The sequence below is a fragment of the Ailuropoda melanoleuca genome, chromosome 11, assembly GCF_002007445.2.
Source record: "Ailuropoda melanoleuca isolate Jingjing chromosome 11, ASM200744v2, whole genome shotgun sequence".
In the NCBI taxonomy this organism is placed as follows: domain Eukaryota; kingdom Metazoa; phylum Chordata; class Mammalia; order Carnivora; family Ursidae; genus Ailuropoda; species Ailuropoda melanoleuca.
Window position 1 is genome coordinate 69,503,257 of NC_048228.1, and position 20,209 is coordinate 69,523,465.

General features: G+C 33.8%; 1 protein-coding gene across 26 annotated transcripts in view; it reads right to left on the bottom strand.

Moving 5' to 3' along the window:
• Window positions 1-20,209, bottom strand: part of FIP1L1 (factor interacting with PAPOLA and CPSF1) — a 75,578-nt gene that overhangs the window by 6,456 nt on the left and 48,913 nt on the right. For 14 of the 26 annotated variants that reach the window (XM_034671804.1, XM_034671800.1, XM_011225234.3 and 11 more), the window contains 4 exons: window positions 12,616-12,642; window positions 10,546-10,600; window positions 9,087-9,142; window positions 1,623-1,836 (listed from right to left, as the gene is read on the bottom strand). In XM_034671804.1, the coding sequence (XP_034527695.1) occupies window positions 1,623-1,836; window positions 9,087-9,142; window positions 10,546-10,600; window positions 12,616-12,642 (352 nt within the window). The remainder of the gene's footprint in view (window positions 1-1,622; window positions 1,837-9,086; window positions 9,143-10,545; window positions 10,601-12,615; window positions 12,643-20,209) is intronic. The other 12 variants (XM_034671812.1, XM_034671806.1, XM_002919403.4 and 9 more) reach the window with 1 other exon arrangement.

Consider the following 20,209-nt stretch of genomic DNA (forward strand, 5'->3'; position numbering starts at 1 on the left):
AGAGAAAACTAGATTTTAATTCCTGAGTGTACTGGGTTGAACTGTATCCCCCAACAAAAGACATGTTCAAGTCCTAACCCCTATCCCTGTGAATGTAACTTTATTTTGGACACAGGGTCTTTGCAGCTGTAATTAAGGAGGAGATCATACTGGATTTGGCTGCACCCAAATGACTGATATCCTTATAAAGAGAGGAAAATTTGGACACAGACACAGAAGTGAAGATGCAATATGAAGACAAACACGGACAAGGGTGATGCATCTATGAACCAAGGAACACCAAGAACTGCTAACAACCATGAGAAGCTACAACAACGGCAGAGGACAGATTATCTTTCAGAGCCTATGAAAATGAACTAACTCTGCTGACACCTTGACATCAGACTTCTAGCCTACAGAACTGCAGAGAGTGAACATCTGCTGTTCCAGGCTGCCAGTCTGTGTTACTTTGTTATGGCAGCCCTAGGAAGCAGTTATGCCGAGTAACAAATACTTTTACAGATCAGGAGGTTTCCAATTCTCTGCTTTCAAAAAAGTTGAGTCATGGCTGATAGGGCTCAACAGATCCTTAAAAATAATTCTGATGATAGTCAACTATATAATTTTGGCATATCACTGAATCTAAAGGTGCTCACATAATTAAATGACAGAGCCACAACAAAATTTCACCAATTCTCATTTAAGTATTTTATGTGAACAAGGTTTCTCAGTATTTACACTGCTATATATATATATATATTTTAGAAGAAATGTAATTAATGGTAAAGTCTGTTTTTTCCTAACAATAGTAATATTCACTCACGGATACATATATTAATTGGGGATAGACGGAAGGCTCTCTGTAACATTAAGGGATGTAGTTCAATAAATTATTTTCAGAAGTTGCATTATCTTTATATATAATAAGTAATAATTAAAATCAGGAAAAAAATTTTAAAAATACTTAATCTTACATTCATAAATTTTTTTACACATTTAAACTTATGCTCAGGAAAGATAGAATGACAACTAAAAAAAACTTATTTAAGAATAAAAATATTTTACAGTAGAAAAACATTCTTTGGGGAAATGGCTCAGAAATAAGAATTCAAGCACAGAGAAATGTAAAATTTCTGACTGTTAAAGAGACTGACTGTTATATGCATTTTAAAAAATGGATGATGTTGTTTAGCATGTCACTATAATGTTTCTTAACCCACTGGTATGTTTAAAAGAGTGATGATTTTATTTTAAAATGGTAATGTTTATAATACACGGGAAATTATATCTCTATTGCCAACTATTTAAACTTAAGACGAAAAACTTCAGATGGAAAGATAAAAATATTTTCAAATTCTTTTAAGGAAGAAGCAAACAAATTGAAGACTGCTGCTTTACAAAATGGAAAGCCTCTATGAACTAAATAAGCCATGACACTTTTAAAATGGTTACCTCCTGAGATTTTATTTAGGATGGCATCATCTCAGTAAAATTTTTTTAAAAATAAAAAAATAAAATGGTTATCTCCCAACTACTCTTAAAGTAATCCTTTCCTAGGTGAATTGTATTTTCCATCCTTGCACCAAATAGAAACTCTGTGCATATGAAACACATGTGTACAAATTCCCACACACTCTACAAACCTGTTAAAAACACTTGGTGTAGGACTGTGATCACGCTCCCGCTCTCTCTCTCTGGTGCGTTCTCTTTCTCTGTCCCGATCACGGTCTCGTTCCCGGTCTCTGTCTCTGTCTCTATCTCGATCTTTCTCTCTTCTTGAATAATAGTCCCACTGCTTGCTGGTATCCACAAGACTAGGCCACGAAGGAGCAGAACCAGGAAGGTGGGGAAAGGCAACTAAAGAAAACAATTAAAAACAAGTAAAGCACTTAAAACAAACACAAAAAACAAAACAAACCTACTGAAAAGGACAAAACTCCCACCAAAAATGCTTCATTAGATTGTAACCGAAACATATTTTATAAGTAGAAAAGAGAAATAACATACGGTGAATATCTACAGTTTGCAGTAATATCCAAAAGCAAACCTTAAAGACCTAATATATAAAGACTCTTCATTTGTGAAGATGAACAGGAACCAGAATTAGATACATCACAAACTTTCCAACCAAAAATGTAAACCAGACATCTTGAAAGTATTGAGAGAAAGTAATGGCCAACCTAGAAATGTGTACTCAACAATATTAAATCTAAAGAATAAAAATAAAACAAAGGCATTCATAGATTAAAACATGAGCAAAAGTTTTAACAGACTTGACCAAAAGAACTTCTATGAGATATACATAATACATTCCAAGAGTAACCGCTAAAATAATAGAAACAAAATGTTATCATTTCAAAACAATATAAGGAAAAACAGAATTTAAAAAAATCACCTGAAAAACTCAGTCAGTTCAAAAAGACTTGGAAAAGATAGGGGTTAGAGGAGACAAGTTTCATTAGTTCAATAATCACAATAATTCAAGAGACTGAATTCACCAGTTAAATGTAAGAGTTTGTTGATTTGTACTTTTAAACTCTAAACAACAACAACAACAACAAAAAACAACCCTCTAACTATATTCTGAATACAAGAGACATATTAACACACAAAATGACTGAAAGTAAAAGGAAGGGAGGAACAGGAAAATACCAATCCCACCATCTCCACAGGAGAAGCTTGATTAATGACAAAGCAGACTCACGCCAAAAGGTTACCTGGGACAGAAGGGATGAGGACAGGGAATGGAAGATGCAGCTCACCACGCAGACAGAACAAACCAAACTTCCAGGTGGCTAGCAACACAAGCTTTAACTTTTAGATAGTAAAAACTAACATGAATATAGGTAGAAATAGAGAAATCCACCATGATAATGGAAGATTAACATACTCCCAATTATTGCCACTTGAAGTGAACTCACTTAACAGGGTTGACTTAATGGATATAACATAGAATACTGCCCATAACAGTTAATAATCATTCTTCTCAAGCATGTATGAAACACTTATAAAAATATATTATGTACTTTTATACAATAAGTATAACAGACACCATAATCTCCAAATATTTCAAATTAAAGACACATTTCTGAAAAATCAGGGGTAAAAAAAAACAATAAATTTTAAATCATTTAGGAATAAACATAAAAATATATCAAAAGTGTAGGGATGTAAACTGTTCTGGAGAGAAATTTAATCTTAAAAAACACTACATTAGAAAAGATGGAAAATTAATGAGCTAAAGTTTCCAAAACTTAAGAACTTAGATACAAACAGAATAATACAACCCGAAGGAGATAATGAAGATAAAAGTGGAAGTAAACAGAAAAGAACCATAAAATAAAAAAAAAGCTGAAAGGTGGTTTCTGAAGATCAGACAAATAGAACAATAATATTCTGCAAGATTAAGAAAGAAAGAGGCCACATAAACAATCAGAACCAAAAAGAAACCGTAACTACAGATGCTGCAGAGATGAAAGAATACAGAAAATACACTTTATACACCAATGCATTTTAAAACTTAGCTGAAATGGACTAATACCATATAATCAATAACTTACCAAGAAGTGACTCAGAATGAAAAGAAATCTTGACTACTCCCCTAACTATGAAAGACACTCATCAGTAATTTAAACCTTCCCAAGAGACTAGATGGTTTTTACAGGTGACTTTTACTAACTTTTAATGTACAGACCATTCTAATTATTATAAAAACTTCAAAGAATAAAAAAAAAGATTATTCCCTAACTTATTCCATGTGGCTCACACAACTTAATACCAAAACCAGTTAAAGACAGTACAAATAAGGAAAAAGCATAAGCTAATCTTACATATGAAGGTAGATGTCAAAATCCTAAATAAATCAGTGCTTTTTTTTTTTTTAAAGATAATGAATCATGACCATGTTAGGTTTATCTCAGCAAATAAAAAGGGGCTTAATGTTAGAAAAACTTAGAAGTTTGCCACATTCACAGATTAGAGAGGAAAAACAATACGATTATCTCAGAAAAGCATTTGATAAAACTCAATACCCATTCACAATTTAAAAGCTCTTGGAAACTTTCTTTGATCTGATATAGGACTCCATCAAAAACCAAACAGCAAAAGCCTAGTAGTAAAATGTGGAAAAAAAAAAAAAGTTTTTTTGATTAGCATATATATGTACAAATAAAACAAAAACCAATCCTACTTCTAAATCAAGTAAATACAAATAGAACAGGAAGTTCAAATGAATGTATCACTTAAAACAGCAACAAAAACATTAGGTACCAATAATACAATCTAACCAAAGATATGCAAGAAGTGTTTGGAGATAATTATAGCACTTAATAGAAATATATTAAAGAACATCTCCATTACTGAAGAGAGTCCTTGTTCATAGATGGACTCAATGCTGTAAGAGAGGATTTCCACACAAACTGATCTAAGCATCAACGTAATTCCAATATGATTTCATTAGCGCAAGGGCTCTGTAGCCAGGCTGCATGGTTTCAACACCTCATTCTGCCACTTCCTGTGTGATACTGGGAAGACCACTGAATTGGGCTGTTCTTCAATTACCTCGTCCATAAATTGGGAATAATAACAGTATGCCTACTTTATAAGGCTGTCAAGACCACATGAGTTAACAGTGTTTTGTCTAAAGTAAGCATAATATGAATGTTAGTTATTAATCAAAATCTCAAAACAGCTTTTCACGGAACTTCCAAAGTTGATTTTAGAATGGATATGTAAGAACAATGGCCCAAGAATACTTCTGAAGCCGACTAAGTAGACAGACTTTTCTGAACAAGATATTAGATTTACTATAAAATTCATAATTAAAATCGTGTGGCATTAGCACAGGGAAAGTTCAACAAATGAATAGTCCAGGAAGCCAAGAGTCAGATTCAGGCGTACTCGGAAACCTGTTCATGAATGGATAGGGCACTGTAGATCCCTCAGAAAGGACAGACTATTCAACAGATGACACTGTGACAATTACATCTTTACTTTATAACACAGGCAAAAATGAATTCCAGATGGCTTAACACATGAAAAACAAAATGTGAAAACATTTTTGGGGAAAAAAACTTGAGATGGATAAAGTCATAGTCCAGATATGAACCCAATTAAAATGTAGTATGACTTTACATGGTTGATGAAGTACAAGAAAAAAATGGTATTTTCAATTTATTTGCCATAGGAACCTTCTCCTTTCCAGCATTCGAGTATTAGAATTATCTCTATGGTATACAATATTTACATGGTCACAACAATGGAAATATAGCTTGTTGTTTAGCTTTTAGAATAAAAAATTTATCAGGGCACAGAGTTTTGCTTATAGGACAGAATATAAACGTTTCTTTTTTCTCTAGAAATTTATTTAATTACGAGAGAGAGAGAGAGAGCGAGCGGGGCGGGGGGGGGGGGGGGGGGGGGGGGGGGGGGGAGGAGCAGAGGGAGAGAGACAAGTAGACTTGGAGCTGATTGCAGAGCATCTCAGGACCCTGAGATCATGACCTGAGTCAAAACCAAGAGTCAGATGCTTAACCAACTGAGCCACCCAGGTGCCCCAAATATAAATGTTTCTAAGGAGAAGTATGACCAAAGCTGGAAGGCAGAGGGGTAAGAAGAGGTGAAGGCTTGGAAATTTGCACAGTAATAGATATTCATAGTACATGAAACCAAGGGCACGTATATAAAAAAAGAACAAAAAAAGTGATATAATTTCACTGCTGGGGAAAAAAGAGGGGTAGTGAAGGTAAGTGAGAAAAATACGCATCTATTAGAGGAGGAGGAGAGCAAATGGTATCCACAGTTATATAAAGCAAGGAACAGGGTGATAAGCTTATGTATAAATGCCATGCAGACCATCAGAAGAACTAAAACCCATAAAAAATGCTTGTCTCTGCAGTTCTTTGATATTTCTACAAAGACTACTTTTCAACGAGGTCTTACTTTATAAACACAATCTTAATATTCACATCAAGAAAAATCAGTGTTTCCATCTACAATTACTTCATAGTGTTTGAGGATAAATTACAAAGTTCTAAAATAAATTAACAAAGGTAAAACAGAATTACCAACAAAGAGAAAGACGTATCTATAACCTTTTGTTTTTTTCTTTTAAAAAAAATTTTTTTTAGGGCACCTGGGTGGCACAGCGGTTAAGCGTCTGCCTTCGGCTCAGGGCGTGATCCTGGCGTTATGGGATTGAGCCCCACATCAGGCTCCTCTGCTATGAGCCTGCTTCTTCCTCTCCCCCTCCCCCTGCTTGTGTTCCCTCTCTCGCTGTCTCTATCTCTGTCAAATAAATAAATAAAATCTTAAAAAAAAAAAAAATAAAGATTTTATTTATTTATTTATTTATTTGACAAAGAGAGCTCACTCGCACATGCACAAACAGAGGACTGGGAGAGGGAGGGAGAAGCAGGCTCTGAGCTGAGCAGGGAGCCCGATGTGGCACTTGATCCCAGGACCCTGGGATCACGACCTGAGCTAAAGGCAGATGCTGAACCGACTGAGCCACCCAGGTGCCCCCAAAATTTTTAAAAATTGAATTCAATTTTTTTAACTGAAATATATTTGACACATAATATTGTGGAAATTTAAGGCATGCAACATATTTGTTATTTGTAAATTATAATTATTATTATAATACAATTGCATTGTAGTGATAGTCATAGCATCTCTATCAAGTCACATAATTATTACTTCTCTTTTGTGGTGGGAATAATTAACTTTGATTATTCAAGAAATGTTAAAAAAAATCCCGATATAAGCAGATTCATGGTACTTAAAATATTCCTTATATATAGTAGAAATTGTGTTGACCTAATTCTTTTTTCAGCATAAAAGAACTATTTTTTATTTAAATTCAATTAATTAACATATAATGTATTATTGGTTTCAGAGGCAGAGGTCAGTGATTCATCAGTCTTATACAGTACACAGTGCTCATTATACCATGTGCCCTCCTTAACGTCCATCACCTTCATTCCAAGGTTTTGTTTGATTAGGATGAAGAAAATTCCTAACTAATTCTTCTCATTAATTCTTGCAATATGCTTTATAATTGTTATTACTAAAGAATTCCTTCATTTAAGAAAAATGCTCCTCTTTGAGAGAGTTGGGGTTGGTAAAGAGTGAGCAAAAAACTTGCTTATTGATTAAAAATTTGCATATAATACTTTGAAAAATACTAAATGCTTAGTCAATATTTAAAAAAATGAAATCTTCTACAAGGAAATTGTATAGGTAATCTCAGGAATGAAGTCTTACTCTTTCTGATATGGGCTATTTGTTCATGTGTATTCAAACAAATACACAAGGAACCTCAGGACATAGCAGAAAATGACAAGTGCAATAAAAAAGGTAAAAATAAAATTTTAAATAATTTAACAATTAATGCTTACTTACGTATTATAGGCACTTACATATTACATTTCACTGTGCTAAGCACTTAAGGTTCAAACTTTATTTTACAGAGAGGGAAAATGATTTCGGTTAACTTATCCCAAGTTACCAGGATAATACACACCCAGAATCTACCCCCAGGCTAACAGCAGGGCCTATGCTGTAACAATTATGCTACACTACCTCAGAGCGCAGAAAAGGGAGAGAATTTGGAGCTTGTTGGAGATGGTGGGGAAAATCATAAAAATAACAGCTAATATTTGAGTGTTTATTAAATGGCAGGACTAAGGTATTTTAATGTAGTCTCACTGAACCCCAACCTTATGCAGAAGATTTATGCTATTTAATAGCTGAAGACCTATGAAAGTCACATAAATGATGAGAGGGAAAAGCAAGATTCCAACCCAAGGAGCAGGATTTCCTGGAAGCCCAGCAATGATGAATAAATGGCCAACCAGCCAAATATTAAAAGGCTGTATAATCACTGAAGTCAACAGATCACCATATATCTAGTTGGAACAATGTGGGTCCGAAGAACAGTACCACACCCTAAGACAGATGCCTAGAAGGGAAATGGAAGCATACAACTGGTACTTGAGCTACCACCAAGATTTAGAACTTCTGGGCTATAAACGCCTTTGGAGCCATTCAGTGTTCTCCATACCCAGTGGTACTACACCTGAATACAAAACACCATCATTTCTCCCCCTAGATTACTCCAACAGCTTCTTGTTCCCCAAACTGAGCATTTCTGCTAGTCCTATCTTTCAACGCACCCTATAAATCCATAATTTCCTCAAAGTAAGCAGCCAGAATGGACCTTTTCCAAATAAAGTCTAGCAATTTCACAGCTCAGCATAGAACTAAATGGCTCCTCAGAGCGTTCTGAGTAAAGCTGAAAATCTAAATAGGACAGCTACAACACCCTGTATAATCTCCTTTCTCATCTTGAAACATTCATCATGCAAGCTCTACACTCCAGCCACACCACATTTCTTTGAGTTCTTAAAGCCTACCAGGTTCTCTCTTGCCCGCATATCTCTGGACATGATCTGAACCTCAAATCACATCATCTACCTCTTTACGCCTTCTGGAGTGGGGGACCCCTCCACTATGCTCCCATGACACCTTCTTCTGTCACCTGGCTATTCCTCACTGGTCCATAAATTTGGTAATGGCAAACTTACGTTTAGTTTACTGTACCCCTAAACCTAGTACAATGCATAGCATTTTTAAAATAAATGAATGATCAAGAGATCTAAGCAGAAAGTGGTATCAGAAGCCCTTAGAATGAATTATGTTGTCAAGAGTGAACAGGAAAGAGGACCTAGCCAAATGATCTGCAAGAAAAAACAGTGAGGGTAAAAGAGGAGAACAACGTTAGCTGGATGCCGTTAAGTCAAGAAACAAAAAGATTACGAACGAAGACCGAGACAACTGGCTGACAAATCTTAAATCCTTTTAGGAAAAGGCAAGGTAAAAATAACCCTGCTGTACCACCATTTCTTAATTTTTAAAAGTACAGTTGATAAAAAATGAAAATGATTCTGTTAAGTAACCTGGAATGTAAGACCTAGTTATTCCGTTAGTTAATATTTTTAATTGCTCCATAAGACAGCATTTTAAACCACGGAAGTATGCTTTCATTGTTTTAAAAATATTTAAGTACTGATTCGAATTGAATCTGGGCAACTAAAAATAATACTTACCATTGCCATATGGAAAAGCACGTGCAGAACGACTATCATAACCAGAGGAATGTCCACTGTTGAAGAAAAATGTATTTTTATGTGTTGCAAGTAAGTTCTAAATTTTAATATTTTGGTACAAATGCAAAACATCAAGGTAGAATTATGACTTTCATTTAACCATCATATAATGATAAATTTTAACTGTGTAATTTTAATACAAAAAAACAGGCTTTTAACCTCAAAACATATTTTAAACCTAATACCCACTTATAAAGAAAAACCTAGCTTGCTAGTACTATTTAATGTGAATAATCCAATCAATTCAGCTTGACACCCAAGATAACAGAAACTTTGAGGCTAACAGAGTACTTGAGATTTCGCCAAAATACAGTACTAAAAAAACAGATTTTAATGATTCAGAAATTCAGCCCCAGTGACAGGATAAACAAATAATACTTTTTAACATTCTGAGAAAAATATATATTCAACAAGGACTTAATAATTAAATCGTTATATTCTCACAATTAAGACCGTTCTGAGCTTTATCATTTCCTTTTTGAAAATTTTGCATGGTTTGATTCTATTGATGTAATGTTCTCACAATTTTTCCATCTATTAATATAATTTGGATCACTTTCTCAGAAATACATTATCTTTATAGAGTTTACTTGCTACTTAAGAGGAAATAGTTTGGCTACCATTTTTTAGTGATCTCTATCTGCCAAGAATTGTGCTGATGTGTTATATTCACTAGCTGTTTTAATCTTCAAAACTCTATCAACCCCATTTGGTAAAAGGAAACTGAGTCTCAAAAAGTAGTTATGAACCTTGCCTAGCAACACAAAGCTAGGGAATTCTGAAGCAAAAATCTGAGTCAGATCTGTGCAATTTCCAAAGCCCTATGTTATTAACCACCACGCTGCCTGCCATCTATGAGGTAAATACTCTTTACTACGGCATGCCAACTAACATAAACCAGAAACGCAGGGTATAAAAGAGAAGGCTGTTGCCATGTAGAATGGATCCTATCTTCCTTTGTGGAAGGTGAGTTACAGCAGGCCATAAGGAGTAAGGCAGCTTTTCTTTACTATGGTTCCTGATAATAACTGTCCTTACTTAATCCTAAAACAGACATGCATTATTCATGATTAGCAGTCATCTGTTTGGATATCCCACAAAAATTACTATAGCCAAGTTTTTACCAGTCTAGGGGTTTCTTTGATCAGTGTGTCATAAATCAAAGCAAGATATTTCAAAATACCGTCATTTGGTTTTCTCTGTCCTGTTTTGTTACCAAACTATAGGTCCAACATCTAATATAAAAGTAACTAGCATAGATCTAGACTCATGAATTGAAAGGCAGGTACTACTTACTCTTTACAAAATTAAATCTTTGAAAATATTACCAAGATATGTATATGACTTTTCTGTCAAAAGTCTACCAATGATAAGTTCTACCCTATCCGTACTGATTTACCTTTCTATTGTTGGTATAAGAGATGGAGGTGGAGCGCCTGGTGGAGGAGGAAAACCTGAAACAGTCAATCATAAGATAAAAAATGTTAACAGAATGTACATTTAATGTCAAGTGTGAAATAAAGTTGCTGCGTATCACTAAATTTCTCTGGGGACATAACGTGCTTCTCTATGTTATTGTGGACAGAAAAAAAAACGGAGCTTAAACTTATAAAAAGATTTTTTGAGCAATAAAACTTTAAATGAACAGTCTCTAACACACAGAGCACAAACTGGGAGTCAGGACACCTGGTCTTATTTTCAGCACCACACACAGCCCATTTTGTGAGTATGAGAAAGTTAATCTCAATGCCTTACCTTATCCATATATAAAACAGTAGTATTGCCACCAGATATGTTATACTTGAAATACTTTTGAAGAAAAGCAAATAAAATAGCATTTACCTCTTTCAAAAAATATTTTATTTTAATGTATAGAAATTTCCTTAAAATATATAATTATAAATAAAATCTTACCAGTAAATATATAAATGTTTAAGGCTGAGAATATCCATCATAAAATACATCTTAAATACACAACCTTAAAGAACTATTTTACAAAGAAGGGCATGTAACATAGTTTTTGGATTAGTTTGGAGAGAGAATAATTTGCACCTTTATATCATGAGGTCTGTATTCTCAATAATTCACAATACCTAAATGAAATACCACAGAGTATGGCTAAAAGGGACCTTAACAGTTTATCTACTCTGCACTTTCAAATTCAGATAGGCAGTAAAGCATCCGAACAAGACTTTAAAATTCAACTTAAATAACTTATGATACCAATTCCTTCCCAAGTTTTAACAAACTTTACTATTAGGAAATGAATTTAATTCTGTAATTTAAATTTCTCACACTACAATTCATATGCTACCCTGAATGAGAACAAGAAGCAATCCATTATAATATTCTCTATCACCCTCTGCATATTTGAAAACACTTCCACTAGCCTCCTTTAGTATTCTATGTAAAAATGAATCCCAGTTCTCTTAACCCTTCTCGAAGTCCATTTAAATCAAATTTTGGCCCTGCTAAAGTTGTTTCAAATTCACCATGCTTATCTTCACTATACCCAATTTCAAGATCTGTAACTCCTCTACTAAACATCTCAGAACTGTGAAGTTTAGCAATGACCACAATCCTATCTTTTACAGCTTTTCAACCACATTTCCTTTTAAACTAGACACACCAATGATTCCTTTATGACTTGTCCTGATAAGCCTTTTTCAGCCACAATGATACACATTCAGTGACTCACTATTCCACAACTAAATATGTATACTATCTCATGCTACCTAAACTCCATTATTTCTCTTTATAGAGGTCATTTTGAATACAGACCCACCCTTCCAAGCATGGTCACCTTTCTTTCTCTTTATATTCCTCGGCTCTGAATACCAAACTCAGTAACAAACACACTTGCTACCATATTTGCATCACACTCTACAAACATTTAAAAAACAAAACACTGAAAAAGTGTTAAAAACCACCCCTGGTCACATATAAGCTATTGATCACACCATTACAACAATCAACAACCACCACTCTAAGAACCACCATCTAACCAGTTGTCAATCTATCTAATAGTATGATTCAGAATGTATTTTCTCACAATACTGAGTTTTGCCAGCAGGGTAAAAAAGAAAAATCAGAAACCATGATAAAGTCAAGATAAATGATCTTTCTCTTCTTTTGCAGTCGCTTTATCATATAAAAAATTCACTGGTCTGAAAAAACTTTTTTTCATAAAAATTTTATTTCATATTCCATACTGTTTTCTTCAACAAATTGATACAGTGAGAATTTTCTCAGAATCGCTATTTCTACAAAAATGGGTAAGACAGGTATAAGAAAACTACGTATCTTACTCAAAACTGGAATGAAGCAAAGGCAGAGCTGAAAATAGGACCCTGAAATCCCAATAGCCTATTCCATAGTGTAACCACATCGACACTGTCCCTCCTGTAACTATAAGCTTGAAATTTCATGTTTATTAACAATGATGGAGAAAACATGAAAAAAGTTTTACCTGGAGGTGGTACAGTTATTGGAATACCTAAAAAACAAGTGATGAAATTTAATATAGTAATTGGATTTTATAACCTGTTATGTATTTATGCCATCACCAAAAAAAAAAAAAAAAAAAAAAAAACCTTTGAAATAAAACCCCTTGCCTCATTTTCCTGGCTTATTCACTCAAAAGAAGCATTCTGTTTTCTTGCAGAAGACCAACAATTCCAATATAACATCCGACTTCCTGATAAAAACCCAGTCTAACAACTTGGTAACAAGATTTCCCCTACTAGGTATAATCACAAACAAAGTTAGACATCAGTTAAAAAAGCACACTTGTGCATTTTTTGTGCATAAATATCAAACTCCATGAAATTAACACTAAGTTTGATAATCAACATCTGATCTTGTTACTTAATATTTTAATAGGGAAATTATCAATGGGCTCTTTAATACTGCAGGTAATACAAGGTAACTCTGAAGATGATGACTTTTCACTTTAGTAAAGCTTTGTGGGACATTCAAATGTTGATTTGGATCGTTTTAATATTGTCAATAACACTGGGGAAAGGCATTATTTCCCCTGATTTGTGGGAGTAGAAAAGGGGGGTATAGCCAATTCATATATATATATACTCCCAGGGCACACTAAATAAATGTGGACAATTTATGTCTATAGGAGTCAGTAAATACTAATTTGAGAGACTCTCATTCATTTGCACACATTATAAACTTTTAAGAAATAAACTGTATAAATAAACATTCTCAATTTACATTGGTCAAATGTGCCCTTAAATCCTAATGTAAAAGTTATGTGACAAATTCTACTTTTTGTTTAAGGAAAAATGACATTTCTAGGTAGGAAAATAGAAAAAAAATGTTTTCATGAAAAATTTTATACCACAACTTCAACATAGAATGGTCTACTAAGTCCTATCTTAAAAACTGCATCAAAATTAGTCCAAAATAGGGGACAAAAGTCAAATTCATTAATTAAATGCATGGGGAAAAATAATGAAAACAATTACTTTCAAATGTTTTGTCAATGGAAACATCTGCTAATAATTTGAAATTTTTCTGTGACTGTTTTACCAGAATAAGAGGTTTATATAAAAAATCTTAAGGCAGTCAGTGGCTTTAAAATGGAGAATGAAACACCTGATTTAACTACCCATACAATAAGAGGATATGCTAAACTTACAAAACCAACAAGACTGAAAAAGATAGTAAGAGACATGTAAGCCATTATTTTTCAAAAATCATTAGACCTCCAAATGTCTACTAACTAAATCTATACTTAATGGCAATTCTCGTCCATCCTGAAGTTACCTTGCTGCATCCTAAATTACTAAACAAAAAGAATCCAGCAAACACAAGCTAGCAGAGTCCCAGACACTGTACTAAATGGGAAAAGTAAGAAAGGCAGAGCATATTAATCATTCTTAATATCTACTATTACCTAATTTTCTTTAGAACAGTATAAAGCCTTACAGAGCACTGTTTAACTTAACATCACCATGTGATCTAGTTTTTACATTTAAATACATGATTTTTTATTTATTTATTTTTTTTAGGTGTATAGTAGTTCCTTCTTAGCCACGCTTTCCACAGTTTTAGTTATCCGCAGTCAACCACATTCTGGAAGCCCGTGATCCTCCTTCTTATGTATTGTCAGCAAGTCAACAGTAGCCTAATGCTATGTATGTCACAGGGCCTATGCCATTCACCTCACTTCATTTCAGGACATAGGCATTTTATCAACTTACACTGTCACAAGAAAGGTGAGCACAGTACAATTGAGATATTTTCAGAGACAGAGGGAGAGATCACATTCAAATTACTTTTATTACAGTACATTGTTATAATTGTTCTATTTCATTATCGTTAATCCCTGTGTCAAATTTATAAATTAAGCTTTATTATAGATTATGTATGAATGGGAAAAACACATAGCATATGTAAGGTTTAATGCTATCTACCATTTCAGGTGTGCACTGGGGGTCCTGGAACATATCCCTTGCAGATAAAGGGTGGGGGGGACTACTGTATAAGATAAAGAACTGTAGGAAATTCAGCAAACCATTCTGTAATCCTAACAAACTACTTAAATCAACACATGAGCAACATGTATCACTCTAACTAAAGTTAACTACAGCTTACTAAAATCTGAATTCACACAAAATAACTAAGAAATTACTAGTCAGCCCTCTCAAAATTTAGCCTTCAAAAACATCTAAGTTGTCAAATTTTCAGAAAATATAAAAAGACTTATAAGCAAATTATTAAATGTTACTAAGGTTGTTAAAAGTACAGTCTGCTTTTAGTTTAATCTCACCACAGGAGTATCATAGGACAGGTTTTTAAAAAATCAACTGGAAAGAATTAAGAACAAAAAGAAAACTCATGCTATATGTAAAGATGTCTTTCCAGTCACTATCTACTCATCACACAGTTAGCATGAGAACTAGAAAAGGCCCTTCTTGTGAGGCCTCTATTTCATCTAAGATATTTCAATGCAAATCTTTATTGGTAAATGTTCACCAAATGAGAACCACAAAGTTGATGAAACACAACACAAATCAATTCTTTAGTATTATCAGATGTATTTTCAAAATGCAACTATGGAAGTTTAGTATACTCATACAAAAATCACGATTTAGTATTTGACTTTTGTTAACAAAAGAGAAAGCATGAGAGAAAACTGGTCTCAAAAATTACTGTCCTCACCCTCAACACTCCCACCTTCCTGACCAACACCATGCTGCTTAACCAACAGACTGAAATTACACAAGTGAAGTACTGTGTTTTACTGTTCCTTTATCTATAAAATGAGTAGGACAAAAATGTTTATTTCCTGGAAAGCTTTGCATAACAGTAAAAAGAGTTAAGATTTCTAGTACTATAGGCCAAAGCTTTTGGAAAAGTAATATTCAAGCTCTAATATTATAATATCTGGATATTAGTGGATAGATAGTGGTTTTGAAGCTTTAGTGACCACCAGAATCACCCAGAGAGTTGGTTGAAACACAGATTGTTGGGTCCCTCCCCTATAATTTCTGATTCAGTAGGTCAGGAACGGGACCAGAGAATCTGCATTCCTAACAAGGAGATGATGATGTTGCTGAGCAGAGACCATACTTCGAGAATCAATAAATCACACCCTAAACTTCTCTATGGATTGTACTGTTTAACACCTCAATATTCAATACATATAAAATAAATTCCATTCCAAATTTTTATGAACAAAGCATGTGACACCTTGAAGTAAAACAACAGAGCTCTATGATAGCCTACGCTATCTGGCATCCTCAAAGAAAGAGAATCAGATTTACTTTTTCCTGTAATGCACACTCTTCAGTGGAAAGCATGCGGGTGGGGAGGACCTGAAATCCTATTTGGGAACTGAAGGAACTGAAGCAAAGAAATAGAAAGGCAGCAGCCCTGTGAGACTTACTGAAAGGTATTTAACTATATTTTTTAAATTTGCACAAAATTAATAGCAGCTCTGCAGTCAACAAAAAAACAATAAAAACTATGTATGAACTCATTCTCAATATAGCCCATGATTGTTTTTCTAAGGCAGAAAGAGTTCATATATTCTAGGTAGCCTCTGATATAGCCTCTAATGATCCCTGATTGCAAGGTATTTATGCCTTTTTATACCTTTGGTATTTATACCCTCCCCCTAGTATGGGCTGGATATAATGATTTATTTCTAACAAAATCCAGCAAAATGATGGGATGTTGCTTCTGTGACTAGATTACAAAAGACAGTGACTTCTATTTTGCTGGTATCCTCTACAGTTTTCTTGGCATGCATGCTTTCCTGAAGCAAGCTGCCATGCAGGAGAGGAAGTGAATCTTGATCTTGAAAAAGAGTACTTTCTCAGTCAAGCCTTTGAGAGGACCATCCCAAAGTCTGTGGCAGACTGAAGCAGAGGACCTAAATAAGCCGTCCCCACATTCCTAACCCAGAAAAACTGTTCAATAATAAATATATGTTGTTTAAGTCACTATGTTCTAGAGTGATCTGTCACTCAGCTAACAAATACGTGTAACAACTACCTATCATTTCTCTATTAAGTTCAAGTGAAAGAAGAAAGCATGGCAGAATAATGTGAATTATGCTTCCAAGTTCTTACTAGTAACTTCTAAATTTCATCAGCACTATTATGTTACAAATGGGTAAGCTTGATCACTTTAATTCTCACTGATTTCTAAGTCATCAAGCTTGTAAGCAAATTCTGCACAAAGAAATCGAGTAAAGTCAAGGTTTATAAAAATCTTTAAATATTACCTTCTACTACATGCTTTTCTGTGCATCAATATTTCTAAAATTATATACACACACGTATATTGTCTAACACCTACCCTTTAAAAATAACATCCTGTTTTGAGTTTACTGAAAATACTGACAGGCTACTTTTTTTTTTTAATATAAAGAAACAAAAGAGAAAATGAGTACAATTCTCAAAAGCTTCAAGGAATTATTTTTTAAAGGTACTTCTGGAAAATATATTTTTGGCAAAAAGCATCCATTAATAAGCAGATTTGCTGAATAAGACCAAAAATCTTACAGAACTATAAAAATTAGCTTAGTAAATATTATATTCATAAAATAGCTTCTCAAAATTGTATTTTCTCAAAGGTGCGGATAATATTCATCCAGAATAGGCTAAGCTTTTCACAAAGCAGCAGTTCTTAGAGTGTTATGTGGAGACTCAAGGGGGTCTCTAAGACCCTTTTAAGGAATCAGCAAGGTTAAAACTACTTTCATAAAAATACTAAGATGTTATTTGCCACTTTCATGCTCATTCTCTTACAAGTGTCCAAGAAAGTTTTCCAGAGGCTACATGACATGTGAAATCACAAAAGATTTAATGCAAGAAAAACAGGAGAATACAGTTTTTTTCTATTAAGCCACATAGTTAAAAAAAAAAAAATTTTTTTTTGCAGAAGTGTAAAACAAGACCACACTGAACATTTTTTGTTCTTTTAGAAAAAGTTATTTTTCACACAACTATCTTAATGCTAATATGTAATGGGTTTATTATGAGTATTTTTTATGTAACATTTTAACTTCTCAGTTTTCATTTCTAATAAAAAAATAGATATACCATGCATAAATAAAAGCTCTTTGGGAGACTGTAGTAATTTTTTTTTTTAGTGTATAAAGTGGTCTCTGACCAAAATGTTTAAGAGCCACTGTGCTGGAACCTGACTGCTAACAGAAAACTAATCCACAGACAATGTAGGCCTTAGAGGAAATGCAGAAAGACTCCAGGTGTGAGCTGCCTTTCTCCCTAACCCCATGGGTCACTGCTACAACCCCAAATCATCAAGATACGTAAGGAATGAACACAACTTTTAAGTTCATCTAACTCACAGTACTACATGACTAGTGAGACACTAATGTCCTTGATAATAGTCTTTAGGAATGAATTTAGGAATTCCTTCTAAAATGCAGAATCCTACACATTTTAAACTCTAGATAAACAGCTAAACCCTATATCCAACTTTAAAAGCAGGGATCACTGTTCTCTGCGGTCTGAACTAATTGGACTATAGTATCTCAGTAAAGCAAAAAGCCTTCCTCAACTTAACCGAATCCTGAGCTAGATTTTAATTGTTCTGAAGACTTATAGAAAGAACCACAGTCACATGAGCCTTAATTTTGATTAATATAACAAGAAATGAGCTAAAAATAAATCTGGACTTCTCTCTTTCAATAAACTCTATTATAAAAAATGAAGATAAAATAGGATAACACTAAAGTAAATTAACATTTAAAAACCTATTAAAAGTCTAAAATAAAATATTATATAGTTTGGACATAGTTTAAAAAAAATAGTTCACAAACATTAAATTATTTAAAAAACAAGTAAGATAAGCCAGACACAGGGCAAATAATGTAATGATTTCACTTATATGAAGCACCTACAAGAGGCAAATTCATAAAGAAAGAATAGAGGCTATAGGAGCTGGGGGACAGGGTTAGGGTTACTGTTTAATGAGCAGAGTTTCATTATGGATAATAAAGTTTTAGGTATAGATCACAGTGATGGTTATACAACTTTGTCAATGTAGTTAATGCCAGTGAGCTGTAGACTTACAGATGGTTAGAATAATAAATATTATGTATATTTTACCACAGTAAAAAAGTACCATAAAATCAACTGCACTTTAACATGAATTTCCAATTTTACAATTCTTCTTCCAATAAACATGTATATCACAACTGGTTTATTCAGTAAACAGACTTAACACAAATCAGGCAAACAGCAAATCTCAGCTAACTGGATGTTTTTAAAAAAATCTGGTTCCTGCTCTTTACAAGCTCCATAACTTCTCTACCCAGAAGTACATATGCATACACTTCAACATGAGGGAAATAGTTAAAAAAACAAACAACTTTTAAAAGACATGTTATTGGGGTGAATATACACATAATACCATGACTCAATTCAACATAGTTAACAAAACAGGCTTTTGGACAAAACCACCTGCTGGTTCTCCTATTTTCTAGCTATTGCTTAAACTCTTTTAAGTCCTGGTTTCTCTTCTGTAAAATTAGAATAATGTCTATTTCAGTTGTTGTCAAGGATCACACTGAGTTAATATATGAAATGTGCTCAGAACAGTGCCTTCAACAATAAGTAAGCATTCAATAAATATTAGCTATTATTAGCTATTACAAGTGACCCTTGAACAACAGGGGTTTGAACTGCACAGGTCCACTTATATGTGGATTTTCTTATAGTACAGACCTATAAATGCATTTTCTCTTCTTTATATTAACATTTTCTTTTCTCTAGATTACTTTATTCTAAGAATATAGTATATAATACACATAACATAAAAAATATGTTAACTGTTTATGTTATTAGGCTTCCAGTCAACAATGTGCTATCAGTAGAAAGTTTCTGGAAGGTCAAGGCATGTGTGGATTTTTGACTGCTTGGGGGGTTGGTGCCCCTAACCCTGGTGTTTTTCAAAGGTCAACTGAATTTCTACTATTACTTATCAAAAGCATGAAGCCGTACTAACGTATTTCTGAAAAATTTAACACAACAGAAACTACTGAGTGGTTCATTAGGTGATGAAAATACCAAATTTTCTGAAAATTAAGAAAGATGTTGAATAATCAGTGTTTTCAAGCTACTCTTAGTATGGTAAGAGAAAACGACATTAAATACTTCTTCATTTAAAAAAGCTACTCCAAATGTCACAAAAATAACTTAGGACCAGAGGTCCTTTACGTGTTTGCTGTATTCTCCAACATAAAACCTTCTCCACACTTGATACAAATCAATTGTGGCAAATATTTTGTTCCGTTACTAACGAGGTTTTATGTACATTTGTAGATGTGTGTTTGGGGGGGGGGTAGGAGGAAATACACCTCTCCTTGTCTGCTATTTGACAGTAAAAGTCCCTTGAATGCATGCAATCTCTATCCCCTCATCATGTTAAGGAGGTTATGGAATAACCATCTACTTATGCAACGAGTCATGCCTGGAAACCTCTAAGAGTTGACCATAAATTTTGTTCTCCAAGTCAAGGCATTTCTGAGAATGAATAATAATAGTTATGCTAGGATAAAAGGTATAAAG